The following is a 19344-nucleotide window of genomic DNA, read 5'->3' on the forward strand; positions in this document are numbered from 1 at the left end:
GGGACTACCTCAGTCAGCAGACACAGCAGGGTGTGTCACACCACTGCATGCTTGGTACATTAACACGCTTACTTAAAAAGAATTGAGCCATCATTCATATTCTGGCTATATTATAATTTGATTTGTGTGACTTAGGATCTGATGATATATAAATACAACAGTAAAAACAGCAAAAGCTTATTTAGCTGTAACATGCAACGACTCAGAGGCTCAGACAGACATTATTAAAATACTCCAGATGGAGATGTGCAAAGACGATGGAGAAGAACCCGATCTTCCCAGCAGGACCATGTCTGGGTCTCTGATTAGGTCCCATTAGTTTCTAAACTTCAATACTGATTAAAGCTGCTTGACTCTGAACTGTTTCTGACATTCGAGGGGAATCCTTCAGAGGTTTAGGGAATGAAGACCAGAGCCCTGAGGTGGATCTGAGACCTGAGCGCACTTGTACAATGTTGGTGTGGTCTCAAACCTTCACAAATTATCCCCTCACAATTCTTTTACTGCCCAGATAATGATTCATTACAGTTGCAAAGCTCCACACGGTGGTTTAACAACTTCTTCTTATTCCAGTAAAAGACCAGTCTGCAAGTCCTGCCAATAAACAAACAATCTGTAATTAGGCTACTTACAACCCCAAAGTTGGACTTACCAGTGCTCACTGATGGTGGTCTTTAAATTCATGATATTTAATCAAAGCTAATAGCTATACAGACTGCGTCAAATTACTTAAACACGCAGCAGCAGAAAAATGTGTTTTCCCTATTGTTGCTGAACTTGGATGTTTGTGCAGAACGTGACACACTGTATGTGGAGAATTTGATACCAGAAGACTGTTTTCACATTTATCTGCTGAAGAGGAAAGATTTAGTGAGTTGCTTGACTGCAAAGTTGCATGAGTGCACTACAACTGAGTTTATATTTAGGTCACATTGTGCATATTCCACTGGACCAAATGGACTTTGGGGATGTTAGTGTGCATCCATAATACTCATAGAAATGATGGGAAGGGGGCACAACAGCACAGTTTTGCCATGTCCCAATCAAGGACATCACAACTATAGTTAAAAAGAACTAATCCAAGAAAATATGGTGAAGTTCTTGATGATTTCTCAGTTGTTGAAGAAGAAGTAGACAGTCTTGTACCTACTCCTCTTGATAAAATGTAAAAAAAAAAAAAAAAAAAAAAAAAAAAAGCTTTAAATCTGTCCTCTGGTCAGAACTTGCTTTTATTTATGTATTTGTATATTTCTGCATTTGTTTTGTTCTAGTTTACACAACTGTGTTTTGTGACCAGCACCTGTAAAACAAATGACTTCCCGTATAAGTTTTTTAGTCAGTTCAAATTTTAACATCCTAAACTTTAACCAAACATCAACATGTTATTGGCAATTCCATGACTCTTCATATAGAGCCATGATGTAGCTGAAATAGTCAGCTGTTTGGAGTTGTGAGTTAAATCGCTATGTAAAAAAAACTCCGGCTATGTGTATAACTATAGGAGCAACACACCCCCTCCCTCTGCGCACAGAAACCCTGACTGGACTGTGTTTACATCCTAAAGGGAGAGCCCAGGCCAGCCTTAATGCAATATCCTGAGCAGCTCCTGCACATGAGGGGGGGCCTGACTCCTGGAGAAATTTGATCCTGCTTTGGGCCCTTTAAAGGAATATGGGATGAGTCTGTTGAATGGAGCCGTGAGTGAGTCCCACTGAAGTCTGCGCTCCAGAGAAAGCGAAGGACAGCAAAGGCGGGGACCGAGGGGGGCGACACGGGACGCGATTCAACTGCAGAGAAGAAATGAATGAGCGGAGAGAGTGAAGGAGGGGAAAGTCGACGGAGGGAAGACAAGACACCAAAGTTATGAGCCGAAGTGCGACGTGTTGCCGGGGAAGGTGTCCGTGAGCTGGAGAGAACCGACTGAAGGAGGCGGGAGAGACAACAAAGTCACAAGGTAAAGAAGGAGCAGAGAGCGGGGGCTGCGCTGGAGCAGCACCGACTCCTCTCTGGGCTTTCTGCTCTTACTACTCACCGATTTCAATGCACGTGACTCAGGGTAAATTTAACCAAGACGCCGGGGGTTGCCTGGGTCACAAGCGGCGCAGCTGTAGGTTTGTATTTTGAGAGATGTCCGATGCCTGCGTGAAGTGTCTTTTTTTTTTTTTTTTGCTGACCCACGGGTTTTTACGGTCGCTATGCTATTCTACCGAGCAGTGCGCGTCTGGCACACCTGTTCCTTGTGGCCTTTTTTGGACAAAAACCTTGGCCACAGCTCGGCCTTGGAGCCGCAATAACAACATTTATCAACGCTATTTTAAGAGTAGTCCCACTCCTGACAGACGTGCACATGTATGTTTACCCACACCTGCACATTTCACATTTCTCTTATCGTTTGTGCATCTGGAGGAATCATAATGATCCATATACTGCTCCATACATCAATCTGACTCCTTCAGCACCAGCTGTAGTTGTTATATCACACCTTCCAAACATGGACAGAAGATATATGGTCTTGTCTCACACTGTATGGTTAAGAGTGTCTCTGTCTGTAACTCATGCCATTGTTTTCCCAAAACATATCCTCTCTCCATGCCCTGGAGTGCAGAGGCAACACTTAAAATTGTGTGTGTGCATGTGTGTGTGTGTGTGTGTGTGTGTGTGTGTGTGTGTGTGTGTGTGTGTGTGTGTGTGTGTGTGTGTGTGTGTGTGTGTGTGTGTGTGTGTGTGTGTGTGTGTGTGTGCGTGTGTGCGTGCGTGCGTGCGTGCGTGTGCGTGTGCGTGTGCGTGTGCGTGTGCGTGTGCGTGTGCGTGTGTGTGTGTGTGTAGGACAGGAGAGCTGCTGCAGAGGTAGATGTTTACACCTCAGTACAGAGGAATGCAATGGCCTGTGTTTAAGGCTGAGACTGATAATGAGTGTGGTCAGTTTGCTGAGGCCTGTCATTAACCTGAGCTGGGAGGGAGAGAGAGGGAGAGAAAGGTAGGAGGAGGAGGGGAGGAAGAGGATGTAGAGGACGGAGGGAAGGAGGGAAGGAAGGGAAGAGGGAGGACTGAAGGGAAGGAGGAGGGTGGGAAAGGTGCTGCAGGAGGAGAGGGAGGATGGAAAGGGAGAAGTGTTGGAGGAGAAGAGGTGAGGCAGATAGGAAGAGGAGGAGGAGTAAGACAAGATAGATAAGAAGATAAATGGGGGAGGATTAAGATGAGATATATTTATAATTTAAAACGCAGGCTGAAGGTTTGCATCGGCCTCCACAGCGTTTTAAATATGATGTGAGTAATTCCTCTGTTGAAATTGCCCTTTGAGTCTGAGTTATTGCAAGATAACATTAAAAACTAGGGCAAACGCTGTTATTTATAAAAGTTTTTAAACATTCTCCTTTTGCACCCGGTGACATAAACCCCTGTGTTTTCTAAGAACGGGGTCAAAGGTTACGAAATGTGAGGCTGCATTGGAGCTTTCCCTCCCGTATTTATAGGAGTCTGTCCCAGCTGTAGTCGTACCAAAATAGTGCGGCGCTAGTTTAAACAAAAGTGTGAGGCCTATTTGACCGGATGGGAGTCGACAGAGGTCCCTCTTTGTTAAACACACGAGGAGATAAGACAATATTTAACACACCCATACTTGACTCCTCGTGCTCTTGGATAATTTGTCTTTGTCTCCTTTCGTACACACAGAGATCTGCCACGCTGACACCAATCTGCGCCGGCGACTGACTGACCCACATTTACACACACACACACACACATGCTCCCGGGCTGTGTGTGATGGAAGCCCTTTTTTATTTGAAGTTTTGGGAGGGAGTGGGGGCTGAAAACGTGGGGGGAAACCAAGTTGGACCTCGGCAGAGGCAACAACAGCGGGGATTTGAAATGTCTGGTGGGGATGATATCACTGAACCACCTAATCACTTACATCACCACAGCTGCATGCTCAGCAGTGTGTCAGTGTGTGTGTGTCTGTGTGCACAGTGCACGTGTGTCTGTTTCCAATTTATTTCAGTGTGTATCTCCATCTGTGTCTGTCGGTGCTCTGGTAAGCAAACGCTTGAAGAGTTACGGCTGGTCAGGGGAGTGTGTGTATGTGTATGTGTGTGTGTGAGTGTGTGTGTGTATTTGAATGTGTGGTGATTAAGGATGTTCCAGTCAATGGAAGAGCTGACTGGAGACTTGTTCGTGCGCTCGTTGCATCCTCCGAAGAGCAGCACGCACACCCACGGTCCGCTTTATTGAGCGAGAAATGGCAACGGTGCAGTCGACGCAAACTAGAAAAGAAAACATCTAGATGCTGCGTCGTTCCAAACAACTTTATTACAATCTGCGATATCGGCCAAAAAAAAAAAGACTCCCCAACGCTGGATATCAAATCTTACTCTGTGTGCGGAATAATGCCGTATAACTGTCAGTGCAGTCAATAGAAAGCAGTCCTCGCCGATGGCTGTGGTAGATACTGTACTGCTGGGATCTTTGCGGTGGTGTTTCCATTCAGTCGTCTTCCCCAGTGTTTGCTCTGGCCTCGGCCGCGCTCAGCTTCTTGTAGCTGGATGGAAGCGGAGAAGCTCCCCGGGCCTTGAGCCTGTCTGCAGCCAGGAGAGGACACACCATTCTGGGCTGCAGCTCTCTAACGCACCTCCCTGCCTCCCTCCACTTTGGGTGGCCTTGAGTGTTAAGCCTCGCACACCCTGCAGAGTTTATTTTTGTTGTCTTGCCCTTTTTTGTCCTCCTCCTCCTACCTGAATGTTTTCCACACACATGCCAGTCAGACAAGATGCTGCAGAGAGAGAGAGAGAGAGAATAGCATTTATCAGATGTATAACAGCAGACACCAGTGGAAAATGGTCCTCTGTGTTTCTATAAACCATCCCACAATGGAGGGTTATGCTCATGCGAAAGAAGAAAATGACTCCAGTTTAAATCTTCACTGTAACAAAAAGCGGAGCGTTGGGTTACATTACTCCCACACACACGGTGCAAATGACCTCATTCCTGACAGGATGGTGTTTTGGGGTTGATTTTATCCTTGCGCAGCGAGCTGAGAGGATTTGGCCTCCTGTAACCTCCGCCTGCTTCCCTTCCTCATCCTGCTCAGTTAGAAAGTGTAACTTTGCACTTGTTGATTATTCAAAGAGGTTCCTGGCACCGGCTGGCATGAGCTCTGACAACCCACCCCCTTCTGTTTCCAGCTTGCAGGGAGTTGCTAAAGGAATTGTTCCGGGGAGAATTAGCATGGCGGTGCTGAGAGTGTTTAACCAGCAAATGTCTTGTTTACACCCAGCTGTTTCAGCTCCCGGAGGAGGGCCTGACCTCCCCTGTCCCGGCTTGTCCCGGCGTGGCCCAGCGGGGATCATTTCAAAATGACTGACTTCCTCTTGTCTCCTCGGCGGCCTCCGTCTCTACCTGACCTTTGTCCACTCCGCTTCGCCCCGGAGAAAGAGCGAGACGTTGGTAGCTGCTGGACCTTGACTTGTCCGGCCGGGGCACCGCGGTCTGCCGGCGAAAACCTCCACATGCACAACTTCTGTAATTTGTTTGCTAGGCCTGTATTTATGAGCATGCTAATTGTAGGGAGCGCCATGGTGCAGTTATAGTTGCTGGACTTTGAACGTCTGCTGTTCTGCTGACGGTGTCTGGCTGCACTTTGGGTCTGTCTGTCTTTCTGTTTGGATAGTAAGCCTTTCTAACTTCTCTGCTCTACTTTTGCTCTCATTTTTTACTCAGTGATGCAGCGTTTCACTCAAAAATCTCATCGTCTCCACCAGGCTCTGGAGTTAACATTATGTCTAATATCTTTTATCTCTGGATAATCAGCTTTTTATTGATTTCACACCAGCTTTAACCTTTGTGAATGAGTAGTGTCAGAAGTAATAACCACTCATCTGTCCTCCACAGGTAAAAATAACTTCAGAGCCCCAGTTTCCCACATTCAGCCCTCGGCCCATTCATCCTCACACATTCTTTCCTCCTTTCTTTGCCGAGGTGAGCTGACAGCCCCCCCTTTCTAGCTGTGATGGGACTGTCATGCAGAAAGACACTATTGTGCCGCACAGGATCGCGTTTCACCCCTGCCTTGTAATTAAGAAGGGATTGCATGGCGAGGGAGTTGTGGGTGGGGAGGGGGGCAGAGAGCAGGGGATTGGGTTAGTAGGTAATTTGGCTAAAAAACAGAGCGCTGACCTGCTTTGTAGCTGGCAGGCCTGGGAGCCGGCACGCATGAACCCAACTCCCCCACTGACACAGAGCCTCCCTGCTGGGGTTTTGTTCAGTGTGTGTGGGCATGTGGAGAGCTCAGGAGCCGAAAGGAAAGAAAAGCTTCAGGCTGTGGTGCTGATCATACAGTGAATGTAAAAAAAAAAAGAAAGAAATCATCCGGAACTCAACAAGTTTCTCTGCGGTTATGTGTCACAGAAAGTGAGAGGAAACTTTCATGACACTCTTGTTGTCGTGGACTCATCATTAGTGTATGCTTTGCTCACATTTCCTCAGTGAATCATGGGAAGTGCGGTCAGAGAGGAGGTTAAATCACTTGTTTCATCTCTCGTGCTGTAAATGAAAACAGAAGCTGGACCGCTTGAGGAAATGCCATCGCTGGATTATTTGTGCATCGAGCTGCAGCTCATTTGTGATTTGTTGCCCTTACTGTTCAGAGTGTATATCACACGGGTGTGAAGATCTAAGCGGACTCGCCTCTCTCTGTCTTTTCAGTCTGATCCGAGTGCTGAGGCAGAGCTCTGAATCCTCGCCATGGCCGACGTGCTGGAGAGCGGCGGGTCAGGAGCAGTCGGAGCGGCCAGCGTGGATTGGCAGAAACGCTGCATTGCTCTGGAGATGCAGCTGCTGAGGTTCCGGCTTCAGGCAGGGAAAATCCGAGAGCTGCTGGCAGAGAAGGTAAGAGAGAGAAAAGCATCATGGGTAGTATAGTGAGTGGAGGTTACACACACAGAAGCTGTGCCTGGAATCACTCCATATATAACAGACTGGATCCAGTGCAGCAGTTGAGCTTTAAGGAGGTTATGAGTCTTTGCACTTTGCTTCAGACCTGCTTCAGACCTCACAGGTGCAGAGTCTCACCACAGGAACTGAATTGTACAGAAGGCGTTGACCATGCCACTTTTTATTTGAAACTTATTTAATCATTCATGGGTCATAAAATGTTGTATTGAAGAGTAATGACCTGTTCAGATTCAAAATGAGCAGTTTGCAGTTGATTTTGTAGTCCAGCAGAGGAAGCAGCTTGACCTACTGCATATTACATTAACAAGCTGATCAGTTTGTCACGCTGTAAAAAGCAGCTGCCTGATTTGACATCATCATTCGACATCTGACTGACTCATTTTCACTGCACTGTGTCTTAGCAACCTCAGTAGAAACCCTAATAAGATAGCAGCAGACATACCGTACCACATCAGAAAGTGAATCGACTTTACTGAAAGATGGAGGCTGAAATTACCATATGACTTAATTCAGATCAGATCAAAAACACTTTTTGAAGATGTGACAGCTACACTACACCCAGAATTCAGCCTCAAATAATATGTTTAAGGTAAATGCAGCAGACTGTATAAGAAAAAGGCAGTGATTTTGTGCACAGACTTTATGGTTTAGTTTCCTTCTTCCAGTTTTTTGCAAGATTAAATCAATTCCAGGTGAAACTGCTGCATATCTGAACTTCAAGCTTACTAACTAACAAGTTTCCAGGCTGTTTCAGATGAAGTATAGCCTCAAAGAGAAAGAGCATGAATGCTTGTTCCCCAAATAATAAAATGTCCACCAATAACTATCACATGTGTATCATTCTGACACACACAGAAGATTGGGAGGTAAGTTAATGCATATGTGTGCTGTGTATCGAATGTGTAATGATGTTACAGTGTTGTGTTTTTTCATGGTGATAGCCACAGATGTTATTAGGAACTCATTTAAACATTAATACTCACTAGTTGTTCACTGGTGTGAGAGTGGGTGGATTCATGGAGGAGCTGCTGCAGCTCAGTCCTGAAGAGATTTAGAAGTTCAACCCCGTCTTTACCTTGAGATCTGTTAAGTGTAAGAGGAAGCAGACCAGCCCTGAGCAGCCTCCAGCATCTCATGGGGCATCCCACAGCTGGCACTAACTACACAGATAAAAGTGAATTTCTTTCACTGTCTCCTCTTTTTAACTACGCACTAAGAGCTTTCTCTTCCTCGCCACTTGACAGCAGCTGTTAACAGCCACAATAAAATGCCAAGAGGCAACCTGTGTGAGAAGAAACCTTTGACAGGACAGAAGAAAAAAAAAAATCACGGACAACACGTATGAAATGTTGAACTTAAGCTGCAGCGTTTTGCCTCCTTCTTTCATCTGGCACTGCTTTGGCCCCAGAAAGCCTCATATGATCTGAATGTGTGAGCATCTGAGGCGTAGTACTACGGTTGGAAATTAGATTTAGCTTGTCATGCTGCTTTCATCTGCCGAATAAAAGATGTCGCTAGATGTTTATCGAATAACAACATTCAGATCTCAGTGCCCCCTCATCCCCTTCTTCTCTTTCTGCTGGCGGCGTTTTCACGTGTTTGGTGCATGAGGAGACGGCCCAAGCATGTGAATCAGTTAGAAATACAGGTGTGGAGGGGTTGTGTGTTTATGCGTGCGCTCAAAGACAGATGAGATTACTCAGCTTATTTGGTAAACAGTTGGTCTCGCTCACTCTGTGTCATCAGTGGTTGGCTACAGTTTCAGCCAAAATGAATATTTAAGGTTTAACTCATCACTTCTGGTGCTTCCCCCTCAAGTTGGGGAAATAACCGCAAGCAGCCGGCCAAATGCTTGTAAAGTTGTGGCTGTTGTAAAGCCTGACTACCAGACACTCTGGAAAGTAATCAACTGTCATCAGGAAATTCAGTCCAGTTCTGAAGATTTGTTGGTAAAAGAGTGGAAATGTTTGGATTAGAACGAGGAGGAATGAGTTCAGTAGCAGAGAAACTCTTCTCCCGTCTTGACGTTTTCTACAGTTTTCAGTTGGGGTCTCCGTGGAGCTTCACAACTACAGTAGTGGACGCTCTTTATAGACTCCCAAGTAAAAAAAAAAAAAGCTGGGAGCTGCTTTTTGTTTGGAGTGTCACAGCAGCGGTTCGCTTTCTGTATCATCTCTAATTCTGGAGCAGTGGAGTGGTTCATTCAGTCAGTCAGCAGGATGTTTACAGTCCAAACATAACCCGGTGGCTGATAAGAGCTGGACGGCTCCCTGCTGTGTCCTCTGTCAGGTTCTGTCAGAGCAACTCCTCTGAGATCCCAGGCAGCACTTACACCCACAAACACACACTCTGAACAACATTTACAACCCCGGCAGTGAGAGAAAGTCAGCGAGGGAGGGTTTTACTGTATTTATCAACAGCAGCTAAAAGGATTTTTCACTGTCAACCTAAAAGAATCTTGCAGCTCATCTCTGATCTGTAAGCGTATGACTTTTCATAAAACTGGTGGTATTGTAGGTTTCTACTGTCACCAATTCCTATGAATAAATACCAATGATTGGCCGTGTAGCCGAAGCCTGACAGATTTTAACATAACAGTCCAAAGGATAGATTTTAGTTTTGTGTGGCTCACGCCTCCAAACAATTAAAGATCAGATCTCAGTTGTTTCACCGGTGACAAATAAGACTTTTGTCATCTTTATATATCTACCTATGTTGCATCTTCAATCACTGGTGACAGAAAAATGTCCACAAAAACGGTGAGGATGCTGAAGCAGCTGTCCAGGTAGGAAGATGATGAACTAAATAGTCTGACTGTGAAAATATGACACATGCTTCATAATAGATAAAAAAACAACAATATTAAAACAAGCTTTTGATTCATGTGCAAAGAATAAAGTCAGCCGCAGGTGTGAAAATAACATGCACAGCAGGATGGTGAAGGATTACTGTATTTAGTATTAGTATTCAGACCGAGTGAATGAACTGGAACAAAATGGCAGTTTAATGTATCACTTACAGTATGTCTATGAGCGTTTTGTATCAGTCCAAAGCCGTTCTGGTGATAAATTATGTTAATAAACCAAATATATATCAATCCATGGCGCACAAAAAAAACACTTTCTTCTCCCGTGTGAGTAACGTTTCCTGCTCAGCTTACTGATACTTTTTTGAAAATGAAAGTTGATAGTTATCAGCTGTGTTTTAAAGATTTACATCCTCAGTCAGAACAAATGGTGCCACAGACACAGTCCTGAAGTCAGCATGGAGCTACTGTGAGACTGTGTGTGACCAAAGGGGGTTTCCAACAGTAAGAAAAATGCAAAACAATGCCATAATAAAAAGCAGCCAGATTCACAATACACACACTGTTGGCTACTCATTTTGAAAATTGACCAATTCTTCTTCTTCTACTTCATTAAAAACACATTTTATAAGCATTTATTACAAATCAAATCACATTCAATCTGGCCCTTTTTGTCCTTCTCTTTCACTATTACTGACTAATCTCTCGCTTTTAGTTTAAATCCATCTCTTAAACATACAGCACATGTATACAAACTCTGACATAAACACACATAAACACACACACACGCAAGGCTGAGCGTAGTTTAAGTGGACGCCCGTGCTGCTGAGTGTGTTTTTCTGAGTTTTTTTTCTAGGAAGGGGGGGTGGGGGTGCTGAGTGACTCCCATTTCGTCATGTTATTGCTGTTTGGAAAGACTGCTTCACGCTCTTCATCTCCCCTCTTGCCAAGTTAGGAGTGTTTTACACATTGACCCACTTTGGTATGGAAAAACATGAAAAAAAAAAAAAAAAAAGCTGACGTGGTTGCCTGTGACATGGCATTTATCTCCAGAGGCTCAGAGCAGCACGAGTGAAGCAGAGGAGAGAGGGAAGGAGATGCCCCATTTGCCTTGTGAGGAGTGTAACAGGACGATTACTCCATTTAAGAGTTTTTACTGTGTGGATAGGGAGGGAGGGTGTAATCGACGGCTGTCAGCTGTTCGCTTGTAAAAACCGAAACTCCCCTGTAAAGAAACAGAGAGGTGGAGATGAGATTTGAAACGTGACTGATAATGAATGAATATTTGGATTAGTTTTGGCACAGAAGTGACGCAACGCTAAACTGTGGAAAAAAAACAAAAAAAGTGAATTCAGGAATAAAGTCAAGCAAACTAAAACCATCCACTCCTTGTTTGAAAGCTGAAGTTTTTCCACATGTGTTGACATCACGTAATTGAAGCTATATTTTCTGCTTTCTGTGTTTGATTTCGAGGAAAAACTAGAGAGTGGTTGGAGCTATAGCCTCTAATTTTAAACTCCTTATTGGCCTGATACCAGCGAGGTTTCAACCCCGCTGTGGCCAGTGGTCATTTTGGCACTGGAAGTAAAACATTGGGATCAATAAATCCAGCAGGATTCATCATTCATCATTCATTCTCTTGGGACCACGGATATTTGTACAAAACTTATCGTATTCCATCTAAAAGTTGTTGAGATATTTCAAAATAAAAGCCCAACAGTGCTGCGTTGCTACCATGGTTAAAAAGTGATACTTAATAATCCATAATAAAGATATTTAAAATGCTTCAAGAAGGGCACAGAATAACCACAACACATTGCAGGGTTCAACAGTCCACAGTGGTGAGGAAATAATGCCCTTACAGCTTCAACTGACTCGCCTCATGAGACAAAATTTCAGCAAATCAAAACCTCCCTGGATCCAGTAACAGAGATTTAACATCAGTATCCTCATTGACAGTGTTGTGGAATTAAATCCAGAAACTTAGGTTTAGAGTTTCCATCGCTCTCCCAGAATATAGAAATACCTTATTCAGAGGAATTTTTAAATTGGGTGGTATTCCCACTTCAAGGTTTCCTTTCATTACTTGGCTAATCTAATACTGGACAAATTAGATTAATCTCTTCCATAAGCCTCATGTGGCTCTAGAAGCACAACACTGTTATTTGACTCAGGCCGGTGGTGTCAGTCAGCGAGGAGGCCTGCAGAAAGATCACTAGGTTCACGTTTGTGTGTATAAATATTTATTTTCATGAGAGGATTTGTTTGGATCAGCTGCTTTTAATAGTTCAGCTGCTTAAATCTGTGTGTCATGTTCAAGCTTCTCTGGTTTTTACTCAGGCAGAGAAAAGAGCTGGTTTCCTCCCCCCGCTTTTCTCCATATCTGTATCTATTTAACGACTGAAAAAGATTTAATAGATACCATAGTCACCGATGTATAATGATTACAGGATTATAGATTATTTGGAGTAATGTTTTTATAAAACACTGATGTTCCTCTTTTTGTCCCCTCTCCTGTATGCACACCTCAATGTGTTTTGGTTTTAAACATTTAATGATTGATCCAGAGTTATTACTTTACTAAGCCTCACATGTAAGAGTTAATGACTAAAGGAGCAGGTGGAACATTTAGTTAACAGATATTTCACAGTGAAACCAAGTTTGGATGACTCCTCTTAAGATAAAATGACCACATGGAAAAGTATTATACATTCAACAAATCAAAACTACTGATTATTTTCCTCGCTTTAATGTGCAAATGCATAAATTCAATGTATAAAATGTAAAAAAGTAAATAGAAAACACTTCATCTCGGTTGCAAACAAATTAAATAACAGTGTATAATGCTTATATATTATAATATTCAAACCAAACCTAACAAGGCCTAGCTCCTCTTTTAGATACAATGTCCTTGTATGTTCTTATCAGTGTCACGTTCACTCCTCTCAGTGTTTGTTTGTGTTGCAGATGTTGCAGATGTCCTGCCTGCATCTGTACGATGTGGAAAAACACAAAACAACGTCCAAATAACAAAATAGAAAAAAAAAGAAAAGCTTTAGGGTTTGTGAAACAGTGAAATAGATGATGGAGCAAAAAATCTAAAACAATGGGTGTTTTTCTATTGTGTATCGTCACAGCACTCAGCCATAATAACACCCTCTGTGACCAGTGTTCCCAATGGGCACAAACAGGAGTTGACACCAGATTTTTTAGATTCTGATCACATGGACGAAGTGAAGAGACTGATCTGTTTTCAGCCTGATACTGGCAGTAACAGTGAACAGATACTTAACTGACAACAGCAGATCTGTTGATGATCTGTAGCCTGCTCCCGTCTTATCTCCACCTCCCTGGATACCATCAGTCCCTCTGAATTCCACACTGGAGCAGAAAGAGGCAGCACTTTGCTTCCTAGCAAGATTATTTTGAAGAGATTTGCATCTCAGTCAGTTTTCTGTCGTGTTTTCAGGCAAAAATAAGGCCGATGACATTCTGTATTTTAGTTATAAATCACAGCAATGTGTATGGATTGGCTCAAAATGTTTTTATTCTTTAAGGGAACAACTCAAACTGTCAATGTGAAGCTTTAACAAACATGACCCATGTCTTATCCACTTTCAGCAGCAGAGATTAATATGTTTACACAGACTGGTAAATTCAAGATTCAAGATTCAACTTTATGAATCCCTTAAAGGGCTATTCCATTTGGTGGCTCATACACCACATGCTCATAGCACAAACACATAAGAAGACAGAGAAACCAGGAAAGAAAAGAGAAGGTTGGCAGCTGTGTGCAAAGTCTGCTAGTTACATGTAAAGAAGAATATGAATAAATCATTTCATTAAAAGTAGGTGTCCACATAGGAATTTGAATAAATATCACTATTAAAGTACTACATCTCTATATCTTTGAATAAAAAAGGCAGAGATGATGGATAATATTCCCAATCAGATTTCGATAGTGTCAATAGTTGTGTAGTTTTGGACTCCTGGCGCAGGTCTTTGGCTACCTCACCGACGCCTCGAGGCCCTTGAGACAAGGTCCAACTTGCCGTCCAAATGGGATGTGGCAGCTTTTGACGGCTACTTCTGACGACCACTTGTCCCGTCTGTCCAGCCCTCTGACCTCTGAGGTGATTTAATATTCACCTAAAGTGCTTCGCTGGCCCGTCCTGTGTTTTTTTTTTTGGTTTTTTTTTTGTTTCATGAATGAAGAGCGAACGCTGTTTGCTCTTCTCCGGCTCAAGCTCGGTTAAACCTCTGACTCACAACAGAAGCTTTTGACCTTGAGGTGAGGAGTCATCCAACCACTAACCATCAGCCTCCTCCGCCCACGCCTCCTCCTCCCCCTGCAAACGTGCTCTGGCTTTAGTGAGTGTTAATCTCGCTGCGAGGAAGCATTAAAATACTGCGAGTGGTGGATTCTGGGAATGTGGGGGGCCTTCATGGAGGCGACGACGAGAAGGCAGAAAGAAAGACAAAGAAAAGGAGAACAAAGATGACCCGAGGAATTCAAATGTATCTCTCAAGCAGAGTGAATCCATTAGTATATTTGCTCTCCTTTCAACTGGGTCACTGAGCTCAGAAGAAAGGGCATCCTGTGTTGAACCAGTGTGTGTGTGTGTGTGTGAAAGCATTTGGGGGTATTTTTCGTGCACACACCTCTTGTCTATGTGTGAGTGGTCTCCTGAGAGAGAGAGAGGGGGTACTTGCAGATGGGTGCATACTTGCAGGATGGGCAGTGTTTGCCTTTGAAAGCATGAGTATGCATGCTTGCACAAAAGGTGACGCAAGCTTGTGCACACACACATACGAGCATTCTTCTATCGCACCGTTGTTTGAGCAGCGGCGCTGGTGTGAGAGATGTTCAGCCTCCTCTCAGGGCCTCTCTGCCTCCTCCACGCTCTCTCTCTCTCTCTGGGCCCTTCTTGTCTTAAATGCTCTTCAACAGACAGTTATCCTCCTCCTCCTCCTTCTCCTCCTTCTCCTTCTCTGTTTCTCTGATTGGGCTGATGTTTGACCTTCTTTCCTCCATGCTGAACTCATCATGTGTTGATGTATTCCTGATTCAGCAACATTCCCTTGATTAAAAAAAGGTTTTTCGTGACACGGCTCGTCTGCTGAAACTTCCCAGCACATTAATCTTTTGAATGCCTTCCCTATGGCAACAGTGATTATGAGGGATTAAGTATGTCGTCATGCATTTGTAGGTGTGTGTGTGGTTGTGTGTGTGTGGAGGCACTTGTGGTTAGGTGGTCTGTCTGTCTAACCCTGTCTAGTTTTTGTAGCAGGTTATGGGACCTGTCTTTGCAGGATCTGTACTTCTGAGCTGCATGTGAACTAAATGTCATGGAGTCTAAGATGTTTATGAGACAGAGAGACTGACTGAGCTGTGTTCAAATCAAACCATGTTAACTTTTGTCCCTGTCTCAGATGCAGGAGCTGGAGCAGAGGGTGATGGAGGCCGACCAGCGGGCTGAGAGTGCTGAGAAACAGGTAGAGTGATTTGTGAAAACTGACTTTTACTTCTATTATAATAGTGCGTGCATCGAGTATAATGTATTTTAAAGGCTGCTTTAGGAATGTGGCATTGGTACATGCAATACACTTGTCCCTATACAAATGAACAATCAATAAAAAATACAAAATTCTACAAATACAAATTACAAATCTGTCTGTATTCAGTTTTACTCCCCAACAAAGTACTGTATGGTTATAACCTTTACCCTTACTTTTAATTAGGATCATTTTTATCATCAGTGATATAAATAATAAAAATTCAGCAAAGTTATGATTGAAGTTTAATCTTTGTAACCTCTGTTAAAGCCATGATTATCTTTTTTTTCTACAAGAACTGGATGTATATTGAAATTGAACTGCATTTTTCTTCAGCGCATTGAGACCAGAATACCTTAGTTAAGCATTTTCTGTAGCTTTCAATTGCATCTTCCTGTCTCTCTGAGCAAGTTTGTGTTAAAGCAAAACTTGACAGCAAAATCCAGCAACTTTGAAAAGCCATGATTTGTGGTAGAAAGCTCCAGAAAAAGCATGTAAGTTGATCTGCAATTAATGTTTTTTTGTTTCTCTAAAACAACAGTTTCCGAGTTCAAGAATGAACTTTCATGTTCAACAGTGACTGATGTAATAGGAGATGCTAAATTTGGGATCCATAAAGTCACATCTTTAGTTGGGATTTTGTGTTCTTCTTCTTTTTTTTCTCCTTTTTTTTTGGACTCCTAACCACTAATTAGTCATCCTTTGATGTGACTTAACAAAAGTAGAGTGTGGTTTGAGGATCAGAAACCTCATACGTATCACACACTCTCTGTCTCTCTCGCTGTTGGGTTTAATCTCTGATTTGCTGTTGTTACTGGCTCTTTCCAGGTGTTTGCTGTAGGTGGTAATTTAATGGTGCCCTCGCTCAGAAAAAAAAAGACATACCTAAGGGCTTAGAAAAGATTTTTTCTCATCATAGTTGGCAAAAAGTATCCTCTGTGTTTTCCTTTTGGCTGCGTCCGCTGCCAATCAAGACTAAACGAACCATGTAAAGTTGAGCTGTCTTCTGGCCGTGCTTGTGCATTCACTCCTCTAATTATGCATTTCAGATCCATGTCATGGAAGAAAAGCTGAAGTCTGCAAACATTCAAACCAGCGAATCCGAGAGCTCGTTGTACAGAAAGTATCAAGACCTGACCAATCAGGTTCAAGAAAAAGATGCTGCGATAAAGAGATTAGAGATGCAGCTGGAAAAACAGGTATGGATGGAGCCATCAGATAGAGAACGAGAAATGTCCATTTATGTTCATAAAATGTAGGTTGAAATAATCCACCACCCCTGTTTTCTCTGACTGCAGATCTTAGTCAGAGCCCAGGAGGCAAAAATAATTGAGGAAAAGGCTGCCAAGATTAAAGACTGGGTCACCTTTAAACTCAGAGAGGTAAGCTCCAACATGTATAGATACACCCCCGACTGAAGTCAGAGCCTCTGGGAAAGCCCTCGCCCTGCTGAGAGACATTATCTGTGGCAACAAGAGATGCTTATGTGATTAAAAGTGTATTATCTACAGCTGTTTATACACAGGTTTATATCTGCTGGAAAATTTGAAGAAGGGGAAAAAAAGCTTATTTGTAAATGTCAACCTTTGCATCTGTGAAATTAAGCAGTTAAAGAGTCGTTAAACTTTCAGCTTCTCTTAGCTACTCCATTCAGAACTACTCTAAAACTGCATCATTTGTAGTAGATGCTACTGTACCAGCTGCACTGGCTTCTATTTATTTATGCACTGTGTTGCAGATGGAGCAGGAGAACCAGCAGCTGAAAATGGCCAATTTGAAGCAGACAGAACAAATAATGTTGCTGCAGGACAAACTACAGTGTGAGTATTTCTGTAGGTGAAACTGATACAAACCGAGCCAGAAAGCAAGTATATGTATTTTCCAAAACACTGAACTATTCTTCTACCTAAAGGATAAACTCATTGTGCACTGTGTATGTGGACGTAGTACTTTACTGGTTCTAGGAAATACTGGTTATTCCCAGTGCTCTGGTTTAAAGGAGAGTTCCTGTTGTTGTCTTTCTCCTGCAGCGCTCTTAGAGAAACCTACGTCCTCAGGATCCCCCGCCACCTCCCCTGTAATGGATACCCACCTGGTGCCCAGCAGCCCGCTGTTTCCTCCCAGCTGCCCCGGCACGCCACCCGCCCAAGACGACAGCTGGAGACAGACAGGTCCTCGTGGAGCCGCCTCTAATATCAAGATCTCGCCGACAGGTGGGCTTCCCCCCTGCTCATTTCATCTCAGCATGGGTGACAGGAAGCTTTTGAAGCAGTGTTATTTAACTCAAGCTGAGGCTGATCACATGGCAGGAACTGAACCGGTGGTGAAGGAGTGACCTCAAGTCAATCTGACCATTTTTTCCCCCCAAAATCTTGTTCTGCTCAGGGCATCAGATATCATGATTAACCACTTTTTAAAATTCTGTTGTTTTTTTTTATAGAATTTGTCCTTATTTGCCACTTTTGCTGTATTTTGATATATTTAACAAAAAAAAAACTTTTTAAAGGAGAATTCCGGCCATTTTTTTTACCCCTAAATCGTTTTACTGATGGTCACCCAGTGTTGGGGGAAGCAAAAAACGCGACTATAATTGATGCAGGCAAACCGGAGTTACACCATGGCTACCCAGCGATAGCGACAACGCTAATCCATGGGGGCAATTCTTTCAACCACAACAAACACTCAAAAAACAATGAAATACATGACTCGAATTCTTACGAGACACCACTGAACTCATATAGTGTACAGTATAAATTGTATAACGGTTTGCCTGCATCAATTTTAGTCGCGTTTAGTCGTGTTTTTTGCGTTTTTGCTGGGTGACAGCCAGAACGATTTAGGGGTCAAAAATGGCCGGAATTCTCCTTTTAAGTGTGAAACGAAAATAACTGAAGTGAGAATCCTGTGGTTTAGATTTTAGGTCCAAGTCACATAAAAAAATACTTTAAAAGTTTGTGTGGACAGCAGAGACCACTTCCCCACCACAGACTGATATGTCCAGTGTCTTCCAAACCCCCATATTTTCTCAACAATGCTTGTCGGCCACACGGTCACTTCCTCCAGACCTCCGCCAACAGTAGCAGATTCAGTGATTTATCTGTGATTGTTCGGAGCAAACTGAGCTTGAAGATCCGCAGTGATCCTTCCTCAGACTAATAAAGTCTCTCTCTCTCTCCTCATCAGATGTCAAGAGGCCTCCTGAGCAGGTCAGTCCTGGGATTCGCCTCGGAGACCTCGCGGCCCACGACGCTCTCTCTCAGGGTCGGAGCAGGGAGGGTCCCGGCAGCCCCGCTTCCCTCGGTCGGCCAGAACTCCCAGCGGGCGCGGAGGGTCCGGCGGGCTGCTCCGACAGAGACAACTCCTCCGACGAGCTCAGCAGCAAGTTCCGCTCCCAGTGCCTTCACTCGTCCTCCTCCTCTTCATCCTCGTCCTCCGCTTACGAGATGGCCCACGGGCCGAGCTCCCCGGAGTCGTCCATCAGGATAACTCCCAAAAGCCCCCTTCTGTCCCGCTCCCCCTCCACCAACAACCCCTTCCCCAAGCCGCAGGTTCACCAGTCGGGCGCCAGCATGACGCTGCCCAAAGTACGAACTCCGCTCACCCCCAGAGACAGCATCCAGCTGGTGAAGAAGCACTACAGCCAGCCGCAGCCCAGCCTGGACAGACTGCACCACCTCAACGTGAACATCGACATCATGACGCCATCCTCCACCTCCTCCACGCTGAAGAGCACCGGCACCGCCTCCTCGCCCTTCTCTCAGGTCGTGGAGGAAACGGACATCGACGACGGGATTCCCGACGGCATGGACGGGGTGGTGGAGGGGTCGGGATCAGAGGAGTCGCCCCGGGACGGAGTCTCCTTTGTGGGGCTCGCGGAAGAGCTGGAGAGGTTGGATCCTGAAATCCTCAAGCCGCCAACGCCTCCTTTACATCGCTTCCCCTCATGGGTATGAGAGACCAACCTTATCGGTTTAACTGCTGCATGTGTCCTGTGTGAATTTATGCTGTTAAAATCATATCTGCAATGGAACTGGATC

General features: G+C 44.1%; 1 protein-coding gene across 6 annotated transcripts in view; it reads left to right on the forward strand.

Moving 5' to 3' along the window:
• Nucleotides 1–1802: 1802 nt before the first annotated feature.
• The window catches only part of plekhh1 (pleckstrin homology domain containing, family H (with MyTH4 domain) member 1), a 33117-nt gene continuing 15575 nt past the window's right edge, over nucleotides 1803–19344 (forward strand). Inside the window, exons 1-8 of one of the 6 annotated variants that reach the window (XM_083998134.1) lie at nucleotides 1803–1954; nucleotides 6697–6879; nucleotides 15185–15247; nucleotides 16357–16506; nucleotides 16606–16689; nucleotides 17046–17127; nucleotides 17338–17520; nucleotides 18491–19254. In XM_083998134.1, the coding sequence (XP_083854260.1) occupies nucleotides 6736–6879; nucleotides 15185–15247; nucleotides 16357–16506; nucleotides 16606–16689; nucleotides 17046–17127; nucleotides 17338–17520; nucleotides 18491–19254 (1470 nt within the window). In that variant the 5' untranslated portion in view covers nucleotides 1803–1954; nucleotides 6697–6735. Of the gene's footprint in view, nucleotides 1955–4360; nucleotides 6880–15184; nucleotides 15248–16356; nucleotides 16507–16605; nucleotides 16690–17045; nucleotides 17128–17337; nucleotides 17521–18490; nucleotides 19255–19344 lie in introns of those variants that run through there. The other 5 variants (XM_083998130.1, XM_083998131.1, XM_083998132.1 and 2 more) reach the window with 5 other exon arrangements.

The sequence above is a fragment of the Trachurus trachurus genome (assembly GCF_905171665.1).
Source record: "Trachurus trachurus genome assembly, chromosome: 22".
In the NCBI taxonomy this organism is placed as follows: domain Eukaryota; kingdom Metazoa; phylum Chordata; class Actinopteri; order Carangiformes; family Carangidae; genus Trachurus; species Trachurus trachurus.